The sequence below is a fragment of the Engystomops pustulosus genome, chromosome 5 (assembly GCF_040894005.1).
Source record: "Engystomops pustulosus chromosome 5, aEngPut4.maternal, whole genome shotgun sequence".
Taxonomy (NCBI): domain Eukaryota; kingdom Metazoa; phylum Chordata; class Amphibia; order Anura; family Leptodactylidae; genus Engystomops; species Engystomops pustulosus.
This window is the reverse complement of record NC_092415.1, coordinates 89,100,220-89,122,823: the sequence shown is the minus strand read 5'-3', so window position 1 is coordinate 89,122,823 and position 22,604 is coordinate 89,100,220. Positions and strand designations below refer to the sequence as shown.

The 22,604-nt window shown below is 42.6% G+C and overlaps 2 protein-coding genes across 9 annotated transcripts in view; one reads left to right on the top strand and one right to left on the bottom strand.

Moving 5' to 3' along the window:
• The first annotated feature begins 505 nt into the window (after positions 1-505).
• TBC1D7 (TBC1 domain family member 7) lies at positions 506-21,502 on the top strand. The gene is made up of 8 exons (XM_072152618.1): positions 506-720; positions 3,989-4,108; positions 7,833-7,913; positions 9,809-9,996; positions 12,807-12,944; positions 15,276-15,421; positions 15,571-15,700; positions 15,966-21,502. The coding sequence occupies exons 2-8, from the start codon at positions 3,997-3,999 to the stop codon at positions 16,050-16,052; spliced, it is 882 nt and encodes a 293-aa protein (XP_072008719.1). The 5' UTR covers positions 506-720; positions 3,989-3,996; the 3' UTR covers positions 16,053-21,502.
• Positions 20,568-22,604, bottom strand: part of PHACTR1 (phosphatase and actin regulator 1) — a 215,192-nt gene continuing 213,155 nt past the window's right edge. For all 8 annotated transcript variants that reach the window (XM_072152611.1, XM_072152613.1, XM_072152610.1 and 5 more), the window contains one exon: positions 20,568-21,638. In XM_072152611.1, the coding sequence (XP_072008712.1) occupies positions 21,623-21,638 (16 nt within the window). In that variant the 3' untranslated portion in view covers positions 20,568-21,622. The remainder of the gene's footprint in view (positions 21,639-22,604) is intronic.

Below are 22,604 nucleotides of genomic sequence, written 5' to 3'. Positions count from 1 at the left end.
GACTAGTGAAGTTTTGTGGCGGCAGATCTCTGTGCTACAGTCATTGTTGTTCTCTATTCACGATCATCACATTTTTTTGTCAAATAAAGGTTTTTTGTTGATATACTTTGGTAATTTTGTAAAACACTGTTAGAGTGGCATGGTGCATCCCTTACAAAAAATCCCTCAAATGCTGAATAATGCAGATTTCAATATTTCAATAAAAATTAAGTGATCGTACATTATTCTCAAATTTTGATCTCCAGTGTAGACTACCAGGAGGGTTCCTACTCTGATGACTCCTTGTTGTAATCTTGGCTATTATTAGCGCTAGCCCTGAATGTACAAAGCAGCTTCGCATCTGTCACATGTTCAATGAGCGCCCTCTAGTGTACGCAGGCAGCACCACATGTAACGTGAGGAAAATTCGGCCCATAGTTGTTTCAGTATAATCTATCCATTCTTCTCCTCACTGAGGAAGACATTTTTAACAATAATTGATGTATCAGTCTATAATGGAACAGCGGCGGCCATTTCACGCGCTAGTTCTCCCGCAGAGCTGCACATGTAAGCGGCTGTCGAGCGCAGGATTATTCAGAGAGTACGTATGACCCTTATCAGCTGCCGTCCGCCATCAGCGCGCTGCTGTAATAACCAGGAAGCACACAGCTGCGGGAGGAGGCGGAGCTGGAAGAGCTGAGGAGGCTGCAGCCTGTAGCCTGTCCTGCTGTTATTCTAAATGTAAGTGTTCTCTTCATGCCACTCACAACAGTGCACCAGCCACACTCAATTTATACCCCACCATAACAGTACCCCACCCCTAGTCATGTTACCCCATAACAGTACCCTACCCCTAGTCATGTTACCCCATAACAGTACCCTATCCCTAGTCATGTTACCCCATAACAGTACCCTACCCCAGTCATGTTACCCCATAACAGTACCCTATCCCTAGTCATGTTACCCCATAACAGTACCCCACCCCTAGTCATGTTACCCCATAACAGTGCCCTACCCCTAGTCATGTTACCCCATAACAGTTCCCTAGCCCCAGTCATGTTACCCCATAACAGTTCCCTACCCCCAGTCATGTTACCCCATAACAGTACCCTATCCCTAGTCATGTTACCCCATAACAGTACCCTATCCCTAGTCATGTTACCCCATAACAGTACCCTACCCCCAGTCATGTTACCCCATAACAGTACCCTATCCCTAGTCATGTTACCCCATAACAGTACCCTACCCCCAGTCATGTTACCCCATAACAGTACCCTACCCCCAGTCATGTTACCCCATAACAGTACCCTACCCCCAGTCATGTTACCCCATAACAGTACCCTACCCCCAGTCATGTTACCCCATAACAGTACCCTACCCCCAGTCATGTTACCCCATAACAGTACCCTACCCCCAGTCATGTTACCCCATAACAGTACCCTACCCCCAGTCATGTTACCCCATAACAGTACCCTATCCCTAGTCATGTTACCCCATAACAGTACCCCACCCCTAGTCATGTTACCCCATAACAGTACCCTATCCCTAGTCATGTTACCCCATAACAGTACCCTATCCCTAGTCATGTTACCCCATAACAGTACCCTACCCCCAGTCATGTTACCCCATAACAGTTCCCTACCCCCAGTCATGTTACCCCATAACAGTACCCTACCCCTAGTCATGTTACCCCATAACAGTACCCTATCCCTAGTCATGTTACCCCATAACAGTACCCTACCCCCAGTCATGTTACCCCATAACAGTACCCTATCCCCAGTCATGTTACCCCATAACAGTACCCTATCCCTAGTCATGTTACCCCATAACAGTACCCTACCCCCAGTCATGTTACCCCATAACAGTACCCTATCCCTAGTCATGTTACCCCATAACAGTACCCCACCCCTAGTCATGTTACCCCATAACAGTTCCCTACCCCTAGTCATGTTACCCCATAACAGTTCCCTACCCCCAGTCATGTTACCCCATAACAGTTCCCTACCCCCAGTCATGTTACCCCATAACAGTACCCTACCCCTAGTCATGTTACCCCATAACAGTACCCCACTCCTAGTCATGTTACCCCATAACAGTACCCCACCCCTAGTCATGTTACCCCATAACAGTACCCTACCCCTAGTCATGTTACCCCATAACAGTACCCCACCCTTAGTCATGTTACCCCATAACATTACCCCACCCCTAGTCATGTTACCCCATAACATTACCCCACCCCTAGTCATGTTACCCCATAACATTACCCCACCCCTAGTCATGTTACCCCATAACATTACTCCACCCCTAGTCATGTTACCCCATAACATTACTCCACCCCTAGTCATGTTACCCCATAACAGTACCCTACCCCTAGTCATGTTACCCCATAACAGTACCCCACCCTTAGTCATGTTACCCCATAACATTACCCCTCCCCTAGTCATATTACCCCATAACAGTACCCTACCCCTAGTCATGTTACCCCATAACATTACCCCACCCCTAGTCATGTTACCCCATAACATTACCCCTCCCCTAGTCATGTTACCCCATAACATTACCCCTCCCCTAGTCATGTTACCCCATAACATTACCCCTCCCCTAGTCATATTACCCCATAACATTACCCCTCCCCTAGTCATATTACCCCATAACAGTACCCCACCCCTAGTCATGTTACCCCATAACAGTACCCTACCCCTAGTCATGTTACCCCATAACATTACTCCATCCCTAGTCATGTTACCCCATAACATTACTCCATCCCTAGTCATGTTACCCCATAACATTACTCCATCCCTAGTCATGTTACCCCATAACAGTACCCTACCCCTAGTCATGTTACCCCATAACAGTACCCTACCCCTAGTCATGTTACCCCATAACATTACTCCACCCCTAGTCATGTTACCCCATAATATTACCCCTCCCCTAGTCATGTTACCCCATAACATTACTCCACCCCTAGTCATGTTACCCCATAACATTACCCCTCCCCTAGTCATGTTACCCCATAACATTATTACCCTGCCCCCTGTCATGTTACCCCATAACCGTACCCCGCCCCCTGTCATGTTACCCCATAACCGTACCCCGCCCCCTGTCATGTTACCCCATAACCGTACCCCGCCCCCTGTCATGTTACCCCATAACCGTACCCCGCCCCCTGTCATGTTACCCCATAACCGTACCCCGCCCCCTGTCATGTTACCCCATAACCGTACCCCGCCCCCTGTCATGTTACCCCATAACCGTACCCCGCCCCCTGTCATGTTACCCCATAACCGTACCCCGCCCCCTGTCATGTTACCCCATAACCGTACCCCGCCCCCTGTCATGTTACCCCATAACCGTACCCCGCCCCCGGTCATGTTACCCCATAACCGTACCCCGCCCCCGGTCATGTTACCCCATAACCGTACCCCGCCCCCTGTCATGTTACCCCATAACTGTACCCCGCCCCCTGTCATGTTACCCCATAACTGTACCCCGCCCCCTGTCATGTTACCCCATAACTGTACCCCGCCCCCTGTCATGTTACCCCATAACTGTACCCCGCCCCCTGTCATGTTACCCCATAACTGTACCCCGCCCCCTGTCATGTTACCCCATAACTGTACCCCGCCCCCTGTCATGTTACCCCATAACTGTACCCCGCCCCCTGTCATGTTACCCCATAACTGTACCCCGCCCCCTGTCATGTTACCCCATAACTGTACCCCGCCCCCTGTCATGTTACCCCATAACTGTACCCCGCCCCCTGTCATGTTACCCCATAACTGTACCCCGCCCCCTGTCATGTTACCCCATAACTGTACCCCGCCCCCTGTCATGTTACCCCATAACTGTACCCCGCCCCCTGTCACGTTGCCATAGAAAAGCTCATAACCCGCAGTCATTTGATTTCTTCTGCTGCGTTATTTTGTTATCAGAGTCTGTGCCAGGGTTGGTCAGTGGTGGTATCTTGTCTGCTGCATTATGTCTTCTATATATATTATTTCTTTGCTAGAATAAAACATGTCTGAAGACACTCAGAGAAATTTCCGCTCTGTTTACTATGAAAAGGTTGGATTTCGTGGTGTGGAGGAGAAGAAATCTCTAGAGATCTTGCTGAAAGATGACAAGTGGGGTAAGTAGTAGGCAGAGAGATGGCTGGTAGCAGATCTTCATAGTTTCATTGAAGCATTGGTTTTAAAGCAGCATTAAATGTGTTTCCTCAGTCATTTTATTGGAAGACACGGGGACCCTAGGTACAACTATTGGTAAATGCCAACAGAAAGTCTCTAGGAGCACATGTTGGCGTATGCTGAGTGCAAGCTCTTAAAGGCTGGATCCCAATCCACAGATCCTAGGATGGAGGATGTTATCTCCTTCTTTCACAATGTGGTAGGGAGCCCTCTCATTCTGCACCCAGTCAAATTCCCCTGTGCCCTCTCTAACATCATCCTGCTCTGTTGGGACACAACTTCTTGGAACGTGGGAACATCCTTTTATGGTCAGTTTGTCTCTCCCCCAGGGTTGGCTCTCCTTGCTGTTCTTTCCTTAAGTCAGGTCCTTTGTTCCCATCCTGTCGATGGTCATTATGCAGGATGATGTAGTTCCCAATGGTCCAGGGTGTCTACTCTGGGAAAGAGACCATGATCCTGACCAAAATCTTTGACATCAGGGCCACTACGGTTGGTCATCCATGAAGGTTTCAATCAAACAATACGATGGCAGTCGCCTACATAAACCAGAAGGTGGTACTTGCAACTCATGGGCAATGCCATAGTAAACCAAAATTCTTTGCTGGGCAGAGAGGTGTGTTCTAGCTTTTTCAGATTCCAGTCATTCCAAACCGGCTTTTGGACTTCTTTAGCCGAACACAACATGAACCGCAGACCCTTTATCAGGAAGTATTTCAAGAGCTTTGTGCCAAATGTGGCACCCAGATATCTATCTAGTGTCAGAAAGCACATTCTCCCATTCAGGGCAAGTGTATGGCACCCACAAGCCTACACAGTCAACTGTTCTACCTCCTGTACGTGTTCCCTCCACTTGTCTCTCCTATCCAGGGTCATTAGATAATTTAGATCAAAATTTGGACCTCTTGGTCTTGTCAAGTATTCAGAAGTCTCCTTGTTCCTGGCCAGAGTTACTTGGCACTTCCCAGACAGCTTTATCTTCTATTGCAGGTCTCACTCTACCACCTTCTTTAAAACCCAGGCCTTAAGTCATGCAGTGTCTCTGATCACGTGACCAGCCCTCTCTTTAAGTTTTCTTCTACCAGGATCTACTTGGATATACTTGAAAGACTGCCACTCTTCTAAATCTAATGTACCCACCTCGTGTAACTCATGTGGCCCTTCCACTGGGTCACTCCACATCACTGTGGGGCCTTAATCCTACTGTAGGCCATTCTGTATGTTCCCACTGGCAGGCATCCCTTTTCATATCCTTCCTGGGTTCTCTGTTGCTAACCCTTCTTGGTTGTGCCCCAGGATAAATCAGTCCTTTAGCCATCACCTTCCTTGTGCCCAAGGTGATCTCTGCCAATCACCTCAATAAGGATATTGTTCTTCCATCATTCTGCCCCGCTCTGTACTAGCCTGAGGAGCAGGCATTGTGCCATTTCGATTTGTTTAGAGGTCACAATAATATTTTTCCAGAAGAGTAATAATACTCCGCTTACTATTTTTGAGGAGACTTTTTAGTTGAGGAAGAGTATGACATTTTCAGTAATAAAAATAACTCCTTGCCGTATATAATGTTATAATGTTAATAGACATTATTTGTACAAAATAATCATCTGTCAATGTGTTTTGTACTTAACCCTTTAATGACTGCCAGACAGCTATATACTGTACATCCTATTTGCACATGCCCCACGCAGAAAGGACATTTATAAATATCATGACAGTGGCCAACTTCAAACACCTATATCCCCTAAACCCTGGCACCTGGAAACTCTAGATGTCATATTAAAAAAGAAAATTGCCCCTTTCATAACACATCAGGATGTGTGGATGTTTCACAGAACTGGAGATCTCCACTCTTGTGCAGTAATTTAGATTTTTATATACAGCTTTCTATTTCTGAGATTTCCGACTGTAAGGTTATATTCATACATACAGCCACACTCTGGGGAGGAGAAAGGGCCCCTCTCCATAGAGAAGCGAGTGGCCGGGGTTGTAACACAGCGAAATATAGGCCATGTCCCATAGTTCCAGGTACACATTGCAGTTGAGTGGGAGCTACAGACGTCAGTGGCGACTGATATGTGGCCGCATCGGTCCCCATTACGTTTGTGTGGATGAGCCCTAATTTTAACTATGAAACATCCAAACACTATAGTGACATTACGTTAAAGTAGAGATTCTCCTGTTAATATGACATGTGTTTCTAGGTGCCATGCTACAGGAGATATAGGCGTTTGAAGTGCCCATCTAGCCTGTCAGCTGAATGCAGAATATAGAAGGAGCAGGAAAGACCTATCTTAAAGTTTACAGAAGTACATGTACCTTCACAAATACCTGGGGAAGGATGATGGAATGACACTGTACATATTTATAACATATTTATTAAAGTTTATGCAGTTTTACTACTAATTAAAAAACTTTAATTGGAAAGACCAGACTGTGGCTGATGCTGCCCTACTCCCCCCACAATTAATGACTAGATGGAGGAGAGAGGAGAAAACTCTCAGGCATATTTATCCGCCTGTGACATTTTTGAAGGAGTAAAACTTCCTATACAAGCGTAATTGACGCTCCTATAGGCGTTAAAGGGAACCTGTCACCACTATTTTCACAAATACAGGTAGTGGCAGGTTCCTATAGAGCTCTAGTAACTATCTGACACGCTGCTTGTAGCTAAAAGTAGTTTCCCTCAGATCCCCATAAAATCGGTCCACGAGGGCGTGGCCTAATGTCATGTGACCAGGGTGACATCTTCAAAGGTCCTTGAACTACTTAAAATGAAAACTATACCCAATGTACATATCTGACCACATAAAACAATCACAGCAGCCTCCATGGACTTCTACTCCTCTCCGTGCAGGCTGTTGTGATTTCATGTGATAAAATATGCTGTGATTTCATGACATATATGTTTAGTGTACAGTTCCTAATGCTACAAAAGCTATAGGACCTGTGAAGATGTTACCCTGGTCACATGATATTATAGCAGCATACAGAGATAGGGATGGGGAGGAGCTGCTGGATTCAGCCCGAGGAGGCCGCGCCCACCTGGACTCGCTGTAGCCATGCTTAGTTACCAGATAAAACTATAAAGTTGAATATATGGGGATCTCAGGGGAATATTTTTTAGCTACAAGCAGGGTGTCAGATAGTTACTAGAGCTCTATAGGAACCTCTTACTACCTGTATTTGTGAAAATAGTGGTGACGGGTTCCCTTTAATGTAACCTCTATCAGGTGCTTCGCATGTGTCTCTTGCAGTGCTCTAGTCCTTCATGTGGTGTATTTCCCTGCCCTGGCGATTGCTTAAGGATGACCCAAATGTTTGTTTCCACCAATGACAGAACATCATATTGTTTTTGTGTTTTTTGACACTCCTTTGGACCATGTGATTCCATATGGCAGCTTACCCATAGCTTATTTTGATATACTCTTTTCATGGACATTGAGCAGCTTGTACAAAGGTAATAGGGTTAACCAGGAAAAAAACACTAATAATTCTGGGTAAGCATGGAAAACTGGAAGGGAAACACAACTTTGCAACCCAAAAGAGCATGCAAAAGTATATTAAATAACCTGAAATAATAACTGGGTTGCTATGGAGTCTCCCAAAGGAAAAAAAAATGTATCACAAAAATCCTGTTTTATCATTTTTGTTTATCACTTCTGTCTCCAGATATTGAAAAGCTTTGTACGTTCTGTCAAAGGTTCCCCCTTCCTTCCATGTACCGAATACTTGTGTGGAAAGTTCTTCTGGGTAAGATTGTCTTGAATTGAATTGTAAAATGATTACTTATTTACGTAATCACGTGTCTGACCTGCGTGCTCTTATGTCTCATTGCCATGTGGGATTTTTCTACTTTCTTTTAATCCAGTGGCTTCAGGGTTGGACAGTTACATTAGCAGCTCTCCTCAGATAGCCCTGTGCACTCACTCTCCTCTGCTGTCTGGTTGATGCTATAACTTTCTTCTCATTCTGTCAATAACCCTTCAGCTACTGGTATCAAGAGGATGATAACATTTTAGTCTTACTTTCATCCTATGTATCAGATTGTTATGACAAAACTGTGAGAACTGTAAATTCCTGATCAGTTTCCTTAATTGTGTGTATCTGGTACTGGGCTTTTACTGATGAGATGCAGATCAATTCGCCATGAACAAATTCCCCAACATGACTAAAGGCCAACAAGAGCAAGCTCAGCAGGTGAACTATTTCAGTGATAAACTATATGGCCAAACTTGTGCAGCCATCACACCTGAGTGTAATACTACCTGGAACCCATCATGAGAATTTAGGCTCACAACCAACCACCAGAATATTATCTAGGAGGAGGAGAAATTGATAATGATATCTTTTTATATTCTGGGAGATTCATTGTTAAAGGAAATCTACCATCTTGGATCTACCTATTAAGATAGATCCGGTGGCAGGTTCCTCTAATTAGAAGCCTCTTTCACAAATTTGTATATTAGGGCAATGAAAGATTTACAAACTTATGGGGTACTGATGGATTAGCCCTAAAAAGGGCTCCAATGGCATTTATTAGAGGAACCTGCCACCGGATCTACCTTAATAGGTAGATCCAAGATGGTAGGTTTCCTTTAAACTTTAAAAAAAGAATCTTCATTACCCGTAAACAGCCACACTGCCCCATGGATAAGTTCCCTTCTCACAATTTAACTACTGGTTGGTAGTTGCTGAAGGTAGCTTATGATGATTCGCTAGTTCTGTGGGGTGTAACCTTATGGAAGCGGGCCAGGGTGATGGTCCTTCTCCGCTTCAGTGATTCTTTGCAGGCCATATGAGCAAAAGGGTTTTTTTTCGTGCTTAATGCTGACTATACAAAAGCATCAAAGGCATCAGTGCTCTGGATAACATGATGGTGGTAGTTTGTGGTCCTAAATCCTTGTGATCCCCTGTTCTTTATGTTTATAATAGCTTCCTCTCTTCTTGGAACCTATATAATAATTGCGTGTCTGTAGGAAGTTTAACCCCTGCAATCAAATCACCATTTGTGGAGTCAGGTCAGTTCCTAATGTTGGATGCCAGAGTCTGTTTTATAATCTGGGTAAAAGTTGGAGTACAGGGGCAAGCTAGTATAAGCTAGTTTTGAGTTTTTGCACCAATAACTTGCTTTCTTTTTGGTCCCTGCTCTATGTACAGGGGACTCATTATGCTTCCCCAACTTGTTCCTATTAAACTGAAAGTGTATAAAGTCAGTCAAAAATATATTTATATGATATAGCAGTAATATTACCCTTTACTTGAAATAAGTTTCTCCTGCAAAACTCCAAAGAATTACCCTCCTTTATCAATTTTTAGTTAACTTGTGCATTCATTAGATGATGTTCTCTGGGCATCTGCCAAATCACATTCTAGCAGCAGTGAATGAGATGTCCAGTAAGTGGCGATTTATCAGTCTGGAGAACCCATTTACTGCGCCCTGGAAGACGGGGCTTGATGTTGCACTTGGTTATCTTGTGCATGTGTTTTTATGAAGCTCCCAAGGCCTGTAACTTTTTCGAGACACTTTTTCGGCCAAAACACGTGTTTTGGCCGTGTCCTCCTAAATCATTTGTGCATGGCCAGTCTGAAGCTCTTTGTATCATGTTCTTCTACTTATTTATGCTCTGTGTTTTCTTTTTCTTAAGGAATCCTTCCTCCCCACCAGGAGACTCACCCGGAGGTGATGGTGTACCGGAGGGAACAGTACAATGATGTTTACCATGCTCTGGAGGTTATTCGTTTAATCAATGAATCTACTCCCAAGACTGATGTGTTTTTCTACATGTATCAGCTGGAGACAGGAAAACTGTCTAGAAGTCAGAAGTACACTATGGTACATCTGGTTTTACATTTTTGTGCAGAAACAAATACTTATCAGTACTCCTGAGTCTTGCAGACTTTAGTTTTCTATGGTAGACTTCTAATAATAAGAAGAATGATTCTTTATATAGCGCACACAGATAACGCAGCGCTGCACACGGTTTGCCAAACGGTCATGTAGCTAATAGCAAGTGTTCACCCTAGCAGCTCTTATGGAGTGTCCATTACTGTGGGAGATGTCAGATTATGGCCCATGGTCTTCCATAGATGCCTCAGTTATTAAGAGTCATGTACCTCTAAATAGTTGTGGCAGATCTAGAACCAGTGGGTCACGGATAAAACCTTTTTCACACGTCTATGTATTGATCAGTCATGAGCCTTGACCAAAGTGGCATCATAACACAACAGATATTTCCACACCCGGATTACAGGCAGGGCTTCCGGGACGTGTGACTCAAGGCTCCCAACCAGTCCCAATCCCTTCTGTGCCAGTGGTGGTTGTATATAGATGCATTACATGGGGGCTGGCGGCTGTATTTGTATTTACTGTGAGGCCGCTGTATTTAGATGTATTACTGGGCAGTTGGCAGCTGTTTGTAGATGTATCACTGGAGGGGAGGGTTAGCGCCTGTATCTAGATGCATTACTGGAGGGGGGTTGGTGGCTGTATGTATATGCATTACTGGGGAGATGGCTGTTTATAGATGTATTACTGGGGGGGTTGGCGGCAGCTATCTGTAGCTGTATTACTGGGGGGGTTGGCGGCAGCTATTTGTAGCTGTATTACTGGGGGGATTGGCGGCAGCTATTTGTAGCTGTATTAGTGGGTGGGGGTGGCGGCAGCTATATGTAGCTGTATTACTGGGTGGGGGTGGCGGCAGCTATATGTAGCTGTATTACTGGGGGGGTTGGTGGCAGCTTTTTGTAGCTGTATTACTGGGGGGGTTGCCTGCAGCTATATGTAGCTGTATTACTGGAGGAGGTTGGCGGCAGCTATATGTAGCTGTACTACTGGGGGGGTTGGCGGCCGCTATCTGGAGCTGTATTACTGAGGGGGTTGGACGTGTATGTACTGTACATTGTGGGGGCCTCCACCAGATTTTGCACCCCAGAGCCCCCACCAACCTTAATCTGGCCTTGGATATTTCCGTCATAGTTTATATCTGCTTTTTTTCTCTCCTGGCTTTGGCTTACAATGCTGTGAAATACTGATGAAGTCATGTGTAAATAAGACCTTGGATTTATAGTTTGCTGGTCTCAAAGTATGTGCTTTCCACTGTGGAAATGTTATTCTTATTTTCCCTGGAGGAATAACAGAGAACAACACACAGAGTTGTAAGAGAGAATTCCTCACAGTAGCTGTTTATGGGTAATACATATATTTACTAGAACAGTTGTGTCAGGTGAGACAACCTATTTATTTCCCATCCTTATCATTTTAGCGAATAAAATACCAAAATCACAGGGAAAACTTCCCCTGCTGCATAGGCAGGGGTGAGAGAAACGTTACAATATGGCACTGCAAATGAAGGGTCTTTTAAAGCTGACCGAGAACTCCTATAAAACTTGTATTCAGTCACTTGTTGGTTATATGTCTGGGGAGGGTATTTAAAAAGGTGTCACCAGAAAATGACCTATTTTTTTTCTAATGATGTGAAGTATATTTTAGTTAGTTTCCATAAGAAAAAAATCCTTAGTTATATATTTTTGTTTTAGATACATTTTAACTCAACGACAACAGAAGCACATTTACAGAAAAGACATTTATTGCCCCCATTCTGACAACAGATGATATTACAGCTTATTTATACCAGAATATGTGTAGAAAACTCTCCATAGACCATGTGTCGGCTCCAGAGTATTTTGCCCTTTGGCCATGTATAGTATATCACTAAATGCTGTTACTGGAGATGGAAGCCCATGGACTACAATCTACAATCGGAAATCAAAAATAGGTTCGAAAAAAGTTAGTTGTATTGTTATCTAGTTTAAATGAGCAAAAATAAAAATTAGTGACAAAATCCCTTTAAAGGGGTTTTCCCATGAAAGAGAATTCTCAAATTGCAATCCCCTAGTGATGTTAACACAATAAAGATTTTAACCCTTTACTTCACAATTTACTCAGTTTTAGCTCCTATCACTCCCTAGGCTGCTCAGTGTAAGGGTTTGGGCGGAGACTCTCTAAGCAAACACTTTATAATCCATCTAGTTCTGTGAGCTGAAATGTGGTTTTTATAGACGTTCATTTGGCTTCTGAACATTGTACTAGTACACATAGAAAGAGGTGAGACAGATCAGTGATGATGAGATCCATTAGATGCTTATTGGACATAATGACAGTCAGCACTGCTACATCTATTCCACAACAGATCTGCTGTGCCTCCCTGCTGTCTTTCCACAGATAAACAACTTCTCTGTGTGTAGTTTGTAGTTGCTGCCTCAGGAACTCTGATTATGTGTATCGGGGTGCAGCATTGAGTGAGCTCTGTCCTGGACTGCAGAGGGGCGGAGCTACAGTGCAGCGACGGAGAAACTCCACAGCACGGCCGCCACACAGAAATCCAAGATGACGCCTCACCCTAAGTCAGAAGTTACTGGGTCGTGCCTAGGGCAACTGAAATTGTATACACCTGGACTGGTAGAGACAGAAAGAAGACGTGAAATGCTGTATTTTTGTTAATAACGGTGAATTAGAGAATGTGTTATTTTTGTTATCCCGAGTACATATAAGAAACTTGTCTTCATGGGAATATCCCTTTAAATAATAAACTAAATTTCTGTGTGTAAAGAGTTTTACAAGGTTTTTTAATGCTGTTTTTTCAGGATGCAGAGGATGAGTTATTCTTGGCCATAGCCGGCACAATGGAGGAGATGGTTGATGATGATGTGGATTGTTATTGGCTTATCAAGAGCTTTGTGCATCATTTAGACACCCGGTTTCGAGATTCCCAGCAACAGCTGGTAAGATTGTGTGTGTGGATTAATATTGCCTTTACTAAATATCTCTTTACATCATTGGAGCAAAGTGACTGTAAATGGAAAACTAAAGATATTAATGATCTATCAGTAGGATACGAATATGGTAGTAATGTGACAGCCAGCTCATTGGGGCCGCGCATCTCTTCGCAGACCCACCTGCAGCCAGAAGAAGACTGCTCTGTACACTGTGTAGTATTTGGTACAAATGGGAGCCGGTACAGTGAATGGTGAATGGAGGGTCATGTGATCTCTATCTGTCCATGAGCACTCGCCCTGACAGGACCTAATGATAGTATTCATGAAAGTATGATCATTGTCCTGGCAGGGCTATTGCTCTCATGACCCTCCATCTGTGGCTATTTTGTGGTCAGGTCTCTATCCCACGATCACCCCCCCCCCCCCGCACTGTTTTTTGGGGGGCACTAATCGCTGTCATGGCAGCCCTGAGATCCAATCAGGACCCCAGGGCTGTCCTCAGGCAGTGCCTGTAAGATCCAGTCATGTGCATAGGCTGACACAGGGTATTATGAACAAGCAATCAGATGGTGGCAGCATGATGATGGACACATTATGCGTTTGAAACTCATTCCTTTAATCTTTTAAGGTGTCACTATAAAGAATTTGTTGAAATAATAGTCCCTAAATAAAGCATGAAGCATTGTTCTTAGCAAGCCTGGTGAATTTTTGTCCATTCGCTGGATCAAGAAACGTAAAGTGTATTGGATCTGGGGTTCACTGTATGTAGGACGGTTCTGTGTATTGAAGAAACAGCAGCAAGGTGTTAGGACACTGCACACGGCTATGACAGCAGGCCTTGTCAAGGGGAGGTACACAAGGCATTATGGGGCTTATGGGAATCTCTACTGTTTGGCTTTGAATAGTGGAGTTAGATAGTAAAGTATGAGTGAAAAAGGTACCTTATATACTCGAGTATAAGCCTAGTTTTTCAACACAATTTGTGCTCAAAAACCCTAACTCGGCTTATACTTGAGTCAACTAAAAAAATTAAGTCAAAACTCACCTTTCTGACATCATCTGACATCATAGGTCCTCTTCTGTCTGAGACAGAAAAAGACCTATGGGGGACGTCGGAAAGATGAGTACAGTGTTATTTTTTTTCCTGCTACAGGGGCTGGGCAGGCTGTATGCTACAGGGGCTGGGCAGGCTGTATGCTACAGGGGCTGGGCAGGCTGTATGCTACAGGGGCTGGGCAGGCTGTATGCTACAGGGGCTGGGCGACTATATACTGGGAGGCTGTAACCAATGCATTTCCCACCCTCGGCTTATACTCGAGTCAATAGGTTTTCCCAGTTTTTTGTGTTGAAATTAGGGGTTTCGAGTATACTCGAGTATATACGGTATATTGGCACAATGATAGTCACTGTTAACTCAGCATTACTGAAATTTAGGAGTAAAAGCTGTTGTGGGACAACCCCTTTGAGCCCACACCACTGTGAACATATATGTCACACAATTAAAGCTTCTCTACTAGTCACTTGACCGATGAATGTGTCTGATTCGCAGCCTTATTAAATCTGCTTGAAAGTTTAAAAGGAAATCTACCATCAAACTCCAGCATGATAAGCCTGTGACGATACAGCACTGAGGGACTCTGGGAATCGGCTAATGAGCCTGAAGGGCTCTGGGGGCTAATTGTAAAAGTTGTTTTTTGAAAGAAGGGGCCATGTTTATCATGCTGGACTCTGATGGTAGATTTCCTTTAAAATTTTCAAGCAACTTGATTGACTCCACATCGCAGCCAAATCAGACACATGGTTTGGTCAAGTTACTAGTACAGGCAGTCCCCGGGTTACATACAAGATAGGGTCTGTAGGTTTGTTCGTAAATTGAGTTTGTTTGTAAGTCGGAACTGTATATTTTATCACTGTAATCCCGTCCAGAACTTTTTTGGTCTCTGTGACTATTGGATTTTAAAAATGTTGGGTTGTCATAAGAATCAAAATTAACAATAAAGCTTCATTACAGACACCTGTGATAACTGTTACAGCTGTTTATTGTAGCCTAGGACTAAAGTAAAATAAATTACCAATATCCAGAGCTCCGTTTGTAACTAGGGGTCGTATGTAAGTCGAGTGTTCTTAAGTAGGGGACCGCCGGTATATGACATAAAGCTCAAGTCCAATGCACCTGTTTCTACCTGTAACTCCTTCTACCTGCATCTCCTTTGTTTGAAAAATGTTCTCTAAATCTGTTTAACAAACTACAGAGCAAGCATAAAGGAAACGATTACTAGGCAGATGTAGGAGTTGTAGTTCTATTCTCATTTATTCTCCCCATTTCTCCTTTTGCAGCAGAAGGGATTTGAGCATTACCTGAATATAGAAGACGGCAGACTTGTGTCACACCTCAAGGCTTGCGGTGCTCTGGAGAAACTGCCCTATGACCTGTGGTTTAGGAAATGCTTTGCAGGTTGTTTACCGCCATCCACCTTACAGAGGTACTTTTTACTTATACTACTGTAGCGCCAGGTACCATGGTCATACATGGTCACTGGCTATAGATTTGTCATTGCCTATATGTCTACCTCAAATCCCCTCCAGCCATCATTATCAGAAGCCATTTGTGGACCTTGTGTTTTATGTGCAGGATATGGGACAAGCTGGTGAGTGGATCCTGCAAGATTCTCTTATTTGTAGCTGTGGAAATCCTACTGACATTCAAGATGAAAGTCATGGCCCTTAATAACACTGAGAGTATTAATGAATTTCTCCAAAAGGTAATGTGATGATTGATTTGTAGTAATTTCATTGAATTCTAGAGATTGGGGCCTGAACCTCTCCCTGATCTGTATATTATATCCCTTGTTAGTCTGATAACATCTTCTATGGTCTCAGTCTCTTACAAGGACCAGGTCTCGTTGGATGTGACTGATTCTATTTGAAGTGGGATTTTGACAGCAGACGACCACATCTTCATGTTGAGGATAACCAGCTTGACGGGGTCTACCCCAGTGTGATGTTGTGTTATTGTCTTTCTTTCAGATCCCCGAGGACAACACTGATCCAATAGTCAACAAAGCCATCGATTTATGGCACAAACACTGCGGAATCCCCGCCCATTCATTGTGATGCTGCAAGACTTCAGTTTTCTCTATTTAATTCATTATACGTTTATGAACCTTTGATATTATGGTTGAATTATTGAGATTTCTTAATCTAACCAAAGTGGGAAAAACATGGACTTATGAGCATGTTCTGCATGTACAAATCTGCAGCACGCTCCATATCTTGTGAGGAGCTGCTGATTCTTACCATAGATTTGTCCCTCCAGTGTAGGATTCTGCAGTGCACTTACAGCCATAAAGGATCAGAAACTATGATGCAGTGGGGGATCATTTGTGCGGACCACCATCACTAACCTACAAAGGGGCTCATCTGAGTTACTGCGTAGTTTCAGTTGTTCTGAATATGAGGTTAGTCTTTATAAAAAATGAGCCTTGTAAAAAGACAGCAGCCTCAGAAGACGAGGCAGAAATGTTCATTCTGTGTGCATTGAGTGAATGCTATTTTATAGACATGGGTCATTGTGTGCTGTATCACCACTGCAAATATTTTGCCAATGCAGTTTGTGTAAATATAAAGTACACACTCCACTCTGTGTAATTCAGTGCCAGTCTGAATGTTAAATAAACTTCTAAATACATTTCTAAATAGCTACTGGCGACTGTTTTCGATAACTGGCCTAACCAAAAAAAGATATTTCTATAACTCCCAACCCACCGAAATAGACAAACCAAGCGCAGTGCAGTGCTCAGGTGGTAGTAAAGTAAAGCATGGATAAACCAGTGGCACTTACTCAAGGCATTGTGACTGTGGTAATCTTCATATTTGTTATCCAAGGCCTCCTTCCTAAAATCAACTTTTATAATTATGCTAATGAGCTCCTCCTGCAGCGTCCCAGCCTGCTACAATGATCAAAATATGTCTCCCCCCCCCCCCCCCCCCTCTGCCAGTGTATTCTAGTAGCAGTAGCAGGAGTTGCAGGGTGAGGGGAAACCTGCTCTGCTCATTGCAACAGTCTGTAAAGCTACAGCACTGAGCTGCTCTGATAACAACCCCCCCCCCCCCAGAGCCTCTTAGACTCATTAGCATCATTTAAAATTTATTTTCGAGGGAAGGAGGCCATGGATGACAAATATAAGGAGATTACCACAGTTGCAGTGTCTGAATCTGAGTATGTGCCCGTGGTTTATTATGCTTGATTTTGATGGTAGATTTCCTTTTATATTGATGATGCAAATGATGTGTACTGTATCAATGTTATTTTGGTAAACAGTTTTTGCTTCTTTTAAAAGGGTTTATTCTAGTTTGTAAAATTACTATTTATATACAGGCGGTCCCCTACTTAAGAACACACGATTTACAGACGACCCCTAGTTTCAAACAGACCTCTGGATGTGGGTATTTAACTGTAGTTTAGTCTTGGGCTACAATAAGGAGCTATAACAGTTACTAAAGCTGTCTACAATTAAGCTTTAGTGTTAATCTGGTTCTTATGACAATCCAACATTTTTAAAATCCAATTTTCACAGAGACAAAAAAAAGATTCTGTCTTGGGCTACAATTATAAATATACAGTTCCGACTTGCATACAAATTCTTGTACGTAAACCCGGACTACCTGTATAGTGTTTTATACCAGCAGTTGGCAGGGGTTGTCCTGATTTGCTACTTTTTTATTACTTGCCGAATGTAGTACAAAAATAGGACAGAATTCATACTTGCTTCCTAAAATTACAATGGATGCTCCTGTGCTATTCTTCACATAGATGTGAACATACCCTTGTCAAGGAAGGGGCATTTTGTATCAAAATTATCATCCCATATCAGTCTAATTTGTGTAAGTACAATAGTACAATCCCTCCATTTAGAGGATCACATGCAAATCAAATTATAGGGGTCTATATTTGCATGTAGGGGAAGAATACCCCCATAAACTTTCCCCTTCAGTTTTTGATTTTAATATTTTCTACTTGACTTAATATGAAATATTATCTTTTTTAAAACATAGAATAAAAGTTAATTTTTACTGCCACTTTTCCCTCTTTCTTCCCCTTTTCCTTCTGAATAAAATTGAGCTAACTTGTGGTGGTGTACACCTGGCAGGAAAATAAATTACAAAATAAAACTATATACATAAGACCAACAATAATTCTTCTGATCTTCTCACTATACAATAGTACAAATGTGTATTCCATACAAAAAGTATATGTTTTATACATCACTGACCCACAACCTGTCAACCCACACAAGCTTCAAGATTTTATACACATTTTAAAGTCTTATGTTTTGTTGGTGATTTTAGTTTTACACGTTGTGGTCCAATGATGTAAATGTAATTGTGGAATCAGTTGAACTTCTCTAGTGCATGGAAGCAACGACACATAAAATAATACACACAGTTGCTAACAAAAACAATGCACCAAGAAGCAGTTGTTGGAATAGCATGAAATGTGAATGATCTGTATAAGCGATTACATTGTTAGAGAAGAAATTAAACAATGGAGATTAAGCCTGTAATGTACGCTTCTGTAGGGATTCTGGGAAAGAAATATGCAATAAGTTTTCCATGGTGACTAACACCCAACCTCCAAAGTTTCAAACATAAAACCCATCTCTTTAGGCAGCCTATTACACTCGCTAACTGCATGAAGTTTCAACTCTCTTTACTAATCCATCCTATGTCCTATCTGTTATCCAGCAAACACCAGATATGTACCAAGCTCCAGGCTTCTCTGCAGGCATTTTCACCTTGGAAATGTATATAGCAGTGATGGCTAACCTATGGCACTGGTGCCAGAGGTGGCACTCGGAGCCCTTTCTGTGGGCACTCAGGCCATCAGCAGAGATGACTCCAGGTATCTTCCCGCAGTCCCAGACAGCCCAAGACTTGCTGTACACAGAGGTATTTTAAAGTGACAGCTCTACCTGGGACTATTTTCTGCTTTATTGGTGTCCTCAGGGTGCCGGTATCAATGAAAACTGTGACAGAGAAGGGAGTATAAATCACAAATTAAATTTCTGTGTTGGCACTTTGCGATAAATAAGTGGGTCTTTGTTGTAGTTTGGGCACTCGGTCTCCAAAAGGTTTGCCATCACTGGTATATAGGATGGCAGTTGATAACTGGTTCAAGCAGCAAAATTTTTATTTATTAAATTATGTTATATTGTTTCCTTAAAAATAATGGCTGGACCATTATACATGCTCTTATACCTCTTGTGTCACCCCCTTCATCTTCATAGACTGTAAGCTCTTGTGAGCAGGGCCCTCACTCCTATAGTTCTATATGACTGTTTGTACTCTGTAATGTAATATGATATTTGTCCCCTATGATTTGTAAAGTGCTTTGAAATAAATAAAGATTATAATTTTGGTGGGGAAAGAAAACTTTGCCCCAGTGCAACCTAAAATAAGGCAGCTCCACCTACATCTATATGAACATATAAATGGTTCGGGTATGTCCCCCAAAATAACTACAAAAATGAATACTATAAAATATACTTTATGTAATTAAACACCTAGAAGTTCAAGGCAATGATAAATGTATGTTATTCTAGTTTCACAATTCATGGACAAGATAAGATCTGAACTAGCACTAAAAAGAGGGATATTACACAAATGTCCACAAGATGGCAGTAAATGACAATGGAAACAGACCACTGAATATCTAGTAGAAAAATGTATATCTGAAAAAGAACAGCACTGCACATGCAAGAATCGGAGGTATGGAACAGAAAAAACTGTGGACTTTTGCACAGATAAATTTAGTACAGGCAGTCCCCGGGTTAAGTACAGGATAGGGTTCAGAGGTTTGTTCTTAAGTTGAATTTGTATGCAAGTCGAAACTGTATATTTTATAATTGTAGATCTAGACAAAAAAAATTTTTTGGCCCCAGTGACAATTGGAGTTTAAACATTTTATGCTGTAATGGGTCCAAGGATGATCAATAAAGCTTCATTACAGACACCTTGCAGCTGATTATTGCAATCTGGGATTATAGTAAAGCATCCAGAGAGCTTCACCAGAGGTCAGAGGGGTCTGTCTGTAACTATGGGTTGTCTGTAAGTCGGGTGTCTTTTAGTAGGGGACCACCTGTATAATGAAATCAGGAGGAACTACCTTACACCATGTGGATCTATATGTCTATATCCCGAGTTATTGTTAGGGGCATACCCCCACCCTTTTGTATGTTTATACAGTATATATTTGTATAGGTGCACCCTTAACATCCATTACTGACTTTCGAGAATGTTAGTGACCTGATATGGGCTAATAGACAAACCTGCAGTGTTAACTTCTTGGAGGATAGTAAGCGCGTAATTTGGGCTCCCACTGTAAAGCATAACTAAACTTTTGACAAAATTTTGTAACAGAATAGTAAATTTTGTAATAATGCATGTGGATCAAGGGGTATCATGTACGGTATATTACAATATATACTATTATCACCTGTAGTATTCAGATCTGCAATAAAATAAAAACTTCAGGCACAGCTGCTCTGCAGCTGATGTGCTGCCTGGTGTAACAAGGGTAAAGAATCCTATTTTGCACAATTTTCCAGAAAAAGTAACATGTACAAAAGATAGATTTTGAAAAATATTCTTGTTTATTTCATTTACAAGAAGACTCCATGTTAATATGGACAGGCTCAATCAATGGAGGCTTCTGACCTGGCATAATGGCTGAGTCTGTCTTGACCAACCATTCCTACTCTATACAGAACAGGCACAATATAATGACAACACATTCCCAAAGACAAACACAATCAATATCTGCCTTTAGGAAAATAAGTTCTGGGGTGGAATATGAGCGTAGGACTGTAGAAAAAAGGGAAAGTTATGAGCGGCCCATTCAACCCAAGAGGTGGATGCTGACAGTAGTATAATGAAATGCAAGCTGGCCCGGGGTGCAGACTGACCCCAGAGGGGCCATATGATCCAAAGTAAAAATGTCTTCCTTGAAATGGGTTGATGTTTCTGTAAGCTTTTATTTACTGACCCTGATTACTCTCTTAATGCATTATTAATAGGATGGTTTTGGTGCCAAGAACCAGTTGCAAAGCTACATGATGCTGGTCATTCCAACCCTGCTGTTTCTATAATTAGATATTTCTGAACAAGAGCTCTCATTTAGTCTCAACAGGTTTAGAAATCTGTAACCAGTCTCCAGATGCTAAACAGTTAACTGGGAATTGTTCACAAGGGAAAAGTAGTGCAAGTCTCTCTTTGTTGCCTTTAAAGCCCACATCGGTTTGGCTGTAATGTGTGAAGCTGGACTGGCATGTGTATTACAGGTCTCCTTAATCCACACATGTCCCAGATCTTCCATATGAGCCACCACTAACACTGAGACGCAAGATGCTGACACCCGAAGACTTGAGGAAGAACAGCTTCTGCTCAGTATGTACATACAGGACAGATCCGGACACTGCTGACATTTTGCATTGCACGATGCTTCACATTGTTAAGGTCTAGTGAAGATGGAGATTACTTATGAAGATTATGCAGATGCAAATTTCTCTTTTTGGAAAAACAAGGCAGTTCCAAAGATTTACATTTAGGAATAGACAAAATAAAACATCCCAGCACTTGTGGTTCCCTTTTTGAAAACGGTAAAGTATGCAAGTAGAGCTTTAATGCTAGGGTCTGTGAAACCTGCAAGAGAGAAGAGATCAATGATCAATCACGGGATTGTGGTTACATACAGGGATGAAACACAGGAGCAATCTATTACAGATCACATTTCTTAGGAGGTCCCTGCCCTGGTTAAGAAGAAGCTCCTTCAGTACTTCTGCGTCTACACTTCTGTATATAATGGGGGGGATTTATTAATTCTGTCACAACCTCGACAGTCGGCATCTAAGATCCGACAACGGAAAACATAGCCTGATGTATTAAAGTAGTACAGCACGGCTGTAAGTTAGTAATGTGCAGACGGAACTTATCAGTCGGGCACCAAAAAAAATGCTGACAAATGAGATGTACGCCAAAATCTTACATGGGCTGCATCTGTTTTTTTTTTAATTTCAGACCAATTTTTTCCTCGTCTGTACTGCATCAAAAACTGTACCTCAAAAAGCCAACAAACTCATAAATGTGGCTGATGATGTGGAAAATATAGGTCACGCCCACTTGTGCCAAAAAAGACGGACAAGTTGGGAGAGTCGGAAACATCTGTTCTTTCTGGCACAAACGCATTCTAAATGATCATCTGCCATCTGTTCCGTCTGCACATTAATTACTTAGAGCCGTGCGCTACTTTAACACATCGGGCTATGCTTTCCGTAGTCGGATCTCAGCTGCCGACTCTTGAGGTTGCGATAGAATTAATAAATCCCCCCCCCCCGATGTATCATTCCGACATGAATCTACCCTCATCCACCCTGAGACAGCATACATATATTTAATATAGGTATAAGGGCATATATAGGGTGAATCTACCACCAGCATTAGCGGTGTGTACCCCCTGCTAAACACTGCAAAGAATACCAATCTATATGAATGCAGGAGAATAGGCTAAACCAGATGGACTTATAATATACCGTATATTCCGGCGTATAAGACGACTTTTGAAGACAGAAAAATCTTCTGTCTTCTCTGGGGTCGTCTTATACGGCGGCG

Coding starts and splice junctions, on each gene's coding strand:
- TBC1D7 (XM_072152618.1), top strand. CDS start 3,997: ATGTCTGAAGACACTCAGAGAAATTTCCGCTCTGTTTACTATGAAAAG. Junction 9,997..12,806: donor GAAGTCAGAAGTACACTATG/GTACATCTGGTT, acceptor CTGTTTTTTCAG/GATGCAGAGGATGAGTTATT. Junction 15,701..15,965: donor TTAATGAATTTCTCCAAAAG/GTAATGTGATGA, acceptor TCTTTCTTTCAG/ATCCCCGAGGACAACACTGA.